This window comes from Piliocolobus tephrosceles, chromosome 21 (genome assembly GCF_002776525.5).
Source record: "Piliocolobus tephrosceles isolate RC106 chromosome 21, ASM277652v3, whole genome shotgun sequence".
Lineage (NCBI taxonomy): Eukaryota > Metazoa > Chordata > Mammalia > Primates > Cercopithecidae > Piliocolobus > Piliocolobus tephrosceles.
In genome coordinates this window covers 6742575-6749018 of record NC_045454.1, presented here as the reverse complement: position 1 = coordinate 6749018, position 6444 = coordinate 6742575, and the positions used below count along the sequence as shown (strand labels likewise).

At 51.3% G+C, this 6444-nt stretch overlaps 1 protein-coding gene and 1 long non-coding RNA gene across 4 annotated transcripts in view; one reads left to right on the top strand and one right to left on the bottom strand.

Moving 5' to 3' along the window:
- Positions 1 to 5191, top strand: part of LOC111520027 — a 15465-nt gene extending 10274 nt beyond the window's left edge. The window contains exons 3-6 of one of the 2 annotated variants that reach the window (XR_002724550.3): positions 2154 to 3093; positions 3935 to 3996; positions 4518 to 4612; positions 5041 to 5191. This is a non-coding gene — a long non-coding RNA (uncharacterized LOC111520027). Of the gene's footprint in view, positions 1 to 2153; positions 3094 to 3934; positions 4032 to 4517; positions 4613 to 5040 lie in introns of both variants that reach the window. The other variant, XR_002724551.3, reaches the window with a different exon arrangement.
- Positions 1143 to 5261, bottom strand: LOC111520026 (myeloid cell surface antigen CD33-like). Of its 2 annotated transcripts, XR_002724549.2 has the most exons (5): positions 5206 to 5261; positions 4548 to 4915; positions 4271 to 4318; positions 2888 to 3011; positions 1143 to 2228 (listed from the first exon to the last, which is right to left on the bottom strand). XR_002724549.2 is itself a non-coding variant. In XM_023182442.3 (4 exons), the coding sequence occupies exons 2-4, from the start codon at positions 4705 to 4707 to the stop codon at positions 2953 to 2955; spliced, it is 267 nt and encodes an 88-aa protein (XP_023038210.2). In that variant the 5' UTR covers positions 4708 to 4915; positions 5206 to 5261; the 3' UTR covers positions 2830 to 2952. The 2 variants fall into 2 exon arrangements, 1 of the variants encoding a protein (XP_023038210.2); XM_023182442.3 differs by lacking the exon at positions 1143 to 2228 and having other exon boundaries at positions 2830 to 3011.
- Positions 5262 to 6444: the final 1183 nt, after the last annotated feature.

Below are 6444 nucleotides of genomic sequence, written 5' to 3'. Positions count from 1 at the left end.
TTTTTTGTATTTTTTAGTAGAGACGGGGTTTCACCGTGTTAGCCAGGATGGTCTCGATCTGCTGACCTCGTGATCCGCCCGTCTCGGCCTCCCAAAGTGCTGGGATTACAGGCTTGAGCCACCGCGCCCAGCCTACAATATTTATCTTTCAATTACACCTCAATAAGGCTGGAAATATTGCTTTGAAAAATCCAAAGGCACCAGGCGTGATGGCGGGTACCTGCTGTTCCCACTATAAAAGAGGCGGCTGTGCAGGAGGATAGCTTGAGCCCAGGAGTTCCAGGCTACAGTGGACTATGACAATCATGCCTCGCAAAGCCACCACACTCTCACCTGGGCAACAAAGTGAGAACCTTCTAAAAAAACATAGTAAACAAACAAATAAAATTTTAAAAATCCAAATGGAATCCAAATAAATTTTTGGAATTAATAAACAAACAAACAAACAAATCCTGCCGTTGCAAAGATCACGAATGACAAAGGTGCCCACTTCTCCGTCTGTCATCACCCCTGTCTCTCATCTGTGGTCATCACTTTACTCCAGCTGTGCATTGAAACATCTCCATCCTGGACCCCTCTCCTGAGCTCCAGATATTTGCATCCAGCTGTCTCCCTCCTATCCTCATTCGGATGCCGGGGGATTCTCAGAATTATCATCGCCCCTGAAAGCTTCCCTTCTCCAGTCCTCCATGGACACAGCTCCTTCCTTCCAGGTGCTCAGGGGAACATTCTGGCCCCATCTTTGCTTTTCGCTTCCCCTCCCTGACAACATTCATTAGAAAATTCTGACGCGGTGGCTCAAGCCTGTAATCCCAGCACTTTGAGAGGCCGAGACGGGCCGATCACGAGGTCAGCAGATCGAGACCATCCTGGCTAACATGGTGAAACCCCGTCTCTACTAAAAAATACAAAAAACTAGCCGGGTGAGGTGGCGGGCGCCTGTAGTCCCAGCTACTCCGGAGGCTGAGGCAGGAGAATGGCGTAAACCCGGGAGGCGGAGCTTGCAGTGAACTGAGATCCGGCCACTGCACTCTAGCCTGGGCGACTGAGCGAGACTCCGTCTCAAAAAAAAAAAAAAGAAAAGAAAAGAAAAAGAAAATTCTGTGAGCCTGAACTTCCACTCACATCCAAAAACACATCCTCACCCCTTCCTGCCTCCCTGGCTCGGCCCCATCCCTCCTCCTGGATGACCCAGCAGCGTCTTCCCAGTCTCCTGTGGCTGCCGTGACCCACGCGGGCCTGCTCTGACCAGAGCAGCTGAGGGTCCTGTTAGAGTGAGAGTCCAGTCCAGCCTCTGCTCTCTCCAAAGGCTCCAGGTTCCTCTGTAGCCTCAGGGCCCCACACGGGCTGCCCTGTCCTCCCCGCTGCTCCCTCCTCTGCCTCCTGCTCTCAGACACCGGGTCTGGCTGCGTCCACAGCGCCCAGGCCTGCCGCTGCCTCTGAGCAATGCGTTCACTGCTTCCCTTCCCTCTTCCTGGGATGCTTTTGTCTTATTCAAACACAGAGCTTCCCTGCTTAGCACCTTCACACCTTTGCTTACACACCACCTCCTCTCACTATCAGATAAGAAATGGTTCCCCAGTCTCTCTTATGTTTCTTTCCCTGCATGCTTTTTCTCCGAACACAGATCACCATCCCACATGCTCTTATTTTATTTATTATTTCTTTTCATTTGTACTTTTCCTGTCTCTAGAATGATAGCTTCTTGATGACAGAGATTTTTCATGCTGTGTCTACTGAGGAAACCCTGGTACCAATAATAATGCTGATACATAATGGATGCTCAGTCTAGTAATTGAACTTGCCACTTTGTATCTATCACCAATAATGAATGAATGCCTCTTCTCCACTCAGAACCAAATAAGAATTACACACACACACACACACACACACACACACACACACACAACTGAGTGACATTAAGACTGAGCCTGAAGGACAATTGGGACCTGGATTGGCAGGAATGGGAAGGAAGGGCATTTCAGGAGAAGGAATTACACATGCAAAGTCTGAGTCACAGAAGGCTTGGCCTGGTGGGTGTGGGAGGTCTTTGGGTGATGCAGGGAGATGAGGAATCAGGAGGAGAGTCCGGCCAGAAGCAGACTGTGCAAGGCCTCCATTCCAGGCTGTGGCATTTGCCCCTTGTTCTCCAGCACCAGAGAGGAAACACAGCTGCTCAGACTGTGGAGGAACTGGATGAGGAGGCATCTGGAAACCGAGTCTGGAGTCTGTGTTGGGAGAAATGGAGGCAGGAGGTGAGGAGGGCTCAGTGCTCAGCGAGGAGGCGAGGCCCCAGACATGACCAGGGCCAAGATGGAGAAAAAGGCCCCAGGATGAACCCTGCTTAGAAGGAGGGACAAGAGTTAGTGATTTGTGGGATCTGGAGGAGGGAGGGCGGTCAAGGTGAAGACTCATGTCCTGGTTCTGACTTTAGAGATGTGGGCCACTATGTCATCAGCAGGATGGGGATCCCAGGAGAAGTGGGTTGGGGAAGAAGATGGGCAGCTCAACTTAAGCCATGCTGAGTAGAGCAATCCTGGAGGCCATTGAGGGGGAGGTATCCAGCGGGATGTTGAGGATGAGATGCCCACGACACCTGAGAGATTAGCCTGTGACAGTGTCTTTAGCCTCCGTGCCTGCTGCTGTCCTTTCCTCCTGCAGAAACTGACACTGAGTGGAAAGACAAAGGCCTGCCAGTGTGGCCGGATCGGGCTGCAGAGGGCAGCAGACTCACCTCCCCATGCCCTGCTAAGGGGCAGGAGGGGACTGGGGTGGAGAGAGCAGGCCTAGCCCCCAGAACCTCCCTAATGAGAGCAGGAACCCCCCCAGCCCAGACATTCGGTGAAAGCTGAGGACAGACAACAATTGGACCACGTGGAATTCTCACCACAACTCAGCCTACTGCCTGGCCCTCTCGAGCCTTCAGGTCCCTCCAGCACTGGGACCTGGGATTCAGCGTTGTGTCCCCTGTACTCCCCACATCTCTTCTTGGTCCCTGGGGCAGCGCTCACCTGCGGAAGAGGAGGCAAAGGCAGATAGCCAGGATCTTCACAGCTGACTCCCCAGCAGCCACCAGGACCACCTGCATCACAGGTCCTGATTTCAAAAAGTTTTTCCCCAGCTGGGAGCAGTGGCCTATAATCCCAGCACTTTGGGAGGCTGAGGTGGGTGGATCACTTGAGGCCAGGAGTTTAAGACCAGCTTGGCCAACATAGCAAAACCCTGTCTGTACTAAAAATACAAAAGAAATTACCTGGGTGTGATGGCACATGCCTGTCATCCCAGCTGGTAGGGAGACTGAGGCAAGAGAATTGCTTGAACGTGGGAGGCAAAGGTTGCAGTGAGCCAAGATCACATCACTGTACTCCAGCCTGGGCAACAGAGCGAGACTCTGTCTCAAAAAATTAAAAAATAAAAGTTTTGCCCCACACTGGGTAGGTGAATACACACACTTTTACCCCTCCCTGTTGGGCATGTAACCTTGTTCACCTTCATGGAGAACCACTTGGCCATGTTTTTCAAAATTAGAAAGAACATATGATCCAATTGTTTTGCATTTAAGAACTGATTTCGCAGGCATAGATGTACACTTGTGGCAGTAGATACAAGATTATTTATTGCAGTGTTACTGTTGGCAGGATAAAATTAGTGCCGTGATATTCCATTAGGCACAAAATCAGAGTCCACATTTTTGATGCCACAAAATTGGAGTCCATCCACACAGTGGAATCACATACAGTACTGGAGGAGAGTAATAGCACTCTGATGTCACTACTGATGTTAAACCATCACTGAGATCCTTTGGGCAAGCAAATCAAAGTGCAGTGCAGACAGGACAGACACTGGTGGATTCTGGGGAAGGGCATGGGTGACTGAGGGCAGATTCTACTGTGCATTCTGAATTTTCACCCATGTGACTGTATCGTCTGTCCAGAAGAACTTCAATCAGGACTATTGGGGAGGATAAGAAGATAAAGGAGGAGGAGTATTCAGGAGGTGGGGACTCAAAGCCTGGATCTGCTATGTGAATGGTACCCTGTCCTTGTTATGGGGCCCGTGGGAGTTGTATGTGGAAGAGGCCAAGGGTGGTGAGGGGAGGATGGGGACAGGTGCTCAGGTGGCTTCGGAAACTAAGGATGGGGAAAACCCCTGTTTCACTTACAAGGGGGTCTCAGGTTACCAAGGTGAGTCCAGGAAGAAACAGTAGCCCAGCCCTGCCCAGAGCTGCAGGCCCTATTCCCTCAGCCCCAGGGAGGGGGCTCTGTCCTACCTGTGCCATCTCCTAGAGAGACACCGATCCTTGGGTACCTTGGAGCATCTAGAACAGGAAGAGAGAATTTCCTTTGCGTTGGGGTTGAGATGACATAAAAGTAGACACTCCTTCCCTACCCCAGAAGCCACAGGAATGTCAAAAGACAGAGCTTCTGTCCTTCTAGTTCCCCTGCTCAGCCAGGCCTCCAGGACATAGCCACAAAGTGTCCCCTGCCCTGATCCTCCTCTGCCTCCTACACCCTCAGGAACCCAGGCATCTTGGCCCCAGCACTCACAGAAGACACTGAGCTGGATGGTTCTCTCTGTGGTCACACCAACTCCAGGGAACTTCACCAGCCAGGTGAGCTTGGTGCTGTGGTCCTGGGGCTGTGGGGTGATCATGAGCACCAAGGAGCCGAAGGTACTGGAGCCCAGATGCAACAGGGAGACCCCCATTCAGAAGAATATGGAGGGGGTCCTTCCATTCACAGGCTCAGAACACGTAGCAGGTAAGGTTCCTGGTGTGACTGGTACCCCAGGATCTCCGGGATGAAAATGTTGGGTTTGTGTGTCAGGGCTGGTGAGGAGAGAGAGGAGCTTGGGGACCATCTGAATGTTGTCAGCCCACGCCAGTGTCCTTTCACGGCTGTACTCATGCCACCACCTGTAGAAGAAGCACAACCTTCATTGCATTATTTCTGATGTCTGGGCTCTTAACATACTTGTCATATTCCAAGAGAGCATCCTACAAGATATGAATGTTTCCTGAAGGGTTTCTCCTTTCTGCAGAGTCCCCATGGGCTGGGCACCATATCTTATGCCTACAATCTCAGCACTTTGGGAGGCCGAGGCGGGCGGATCATGAGGTCAAGAGATTGAGACTATCCTGGCCAACATGGTGAAACCTCGTCTGTACTAAAAATACAAAAATTAGCTGGGCATGGTGGTGGGTACCTGTAATTCCAGCTACTCAGGAGGCTGAGGCAGGAGAATCTCTTGAACCCGGGAGATGGAGGTTGCAGTGATCCGAGATTGTGCCACTACACTCCAGCCTGGTGACAAAGTGAGAATCCATCTCAAAAACAAAAGAAGGAAAAAAAAGAGTCCCTGGGTGCGCCTCTGATGCTCAGGGAGAGGTTGTTGGTCTCAAGGTCCCTGGGCAGGAGGAATTGGCCCTGGGCCCTGCCATGAAGCGTTTGTCCTGGTCACTGGAGGATTGTGGTCTACATCCACCCCTTTCTGGAACCAGCATAGGTGAAGGGTTCCATATCAAGTCCAGGGGTAGGGAAATTTGCACAGCCTGAGGACACACAGGCCCTCCTGCACCACCACGGGTTCCTGGAGCTGCAGCTGGAATCCCAGAACCTAAGCCAGGGGCTCTGGAGAGAGGAGGAGACTAAGCCGTGGGCTCTGGAGCCTCCTAAGTGGGGACTGCTGTCTCCGCAGCCTTTGCAGGGTCAGCAGCAGTGGCATCTCTGTCTCATACCCAGGGGCAGACCTCTGAAAGGGAAGGGAAAGCTACAGATGTGGGAAAGCAGAGGAAGTTTGTGGTGAGAACAACAGGTGACCAGCCCAGAAAAGGGAACTTCAGACACACAGAGTCCCTTGTAAGTAACTCTTTAAGAAAACTGAGTTCCATTTTTGCATGTTGCTCAGACAAGGCAAGAGGGCCTTGTCTTAAATAAGGCAGCAGTGAAGGACCAGGGTCCCCAAGTCCTGCCTCCTGGACTTATGCACAAATGACTGGAGAAACAGGTGCCACCTGGCCAGTTCCTCGTGAATCACAGGCGTGGGACCCCCATGGAGGTCAGTCTCCTAGGGATGAGTGCCAAAGGCATGAAAGGGTCCAGGTGAAGTAAGAGCAGCAACACTTCATTCATTCCACGTGTGCATTCACTCTCAAACAAAAGTAAAAGAGACAGATTTGCATCATTCCTGACCCTCAACTAGCTCAAGTAGTCCTGGAAGACAGACGCAATCATGGGCTTGAGTTTTCTCCAAGGACAATAGGGAGTCATGGAAGGTTCTCATGCAGGAAAGTGTCAGCGTAATATATACATGTCAGAGAGATCCCTCCAGTGCCAGACTGGAGGCTAAGGGCCCAGAGAGAAAGCTGTTGTGATTTTTCGATAAGGAAGAACCATGCTTTCAAGAAGAGAGTCATATAGTGAATTATTAGAATTGCATGTGACC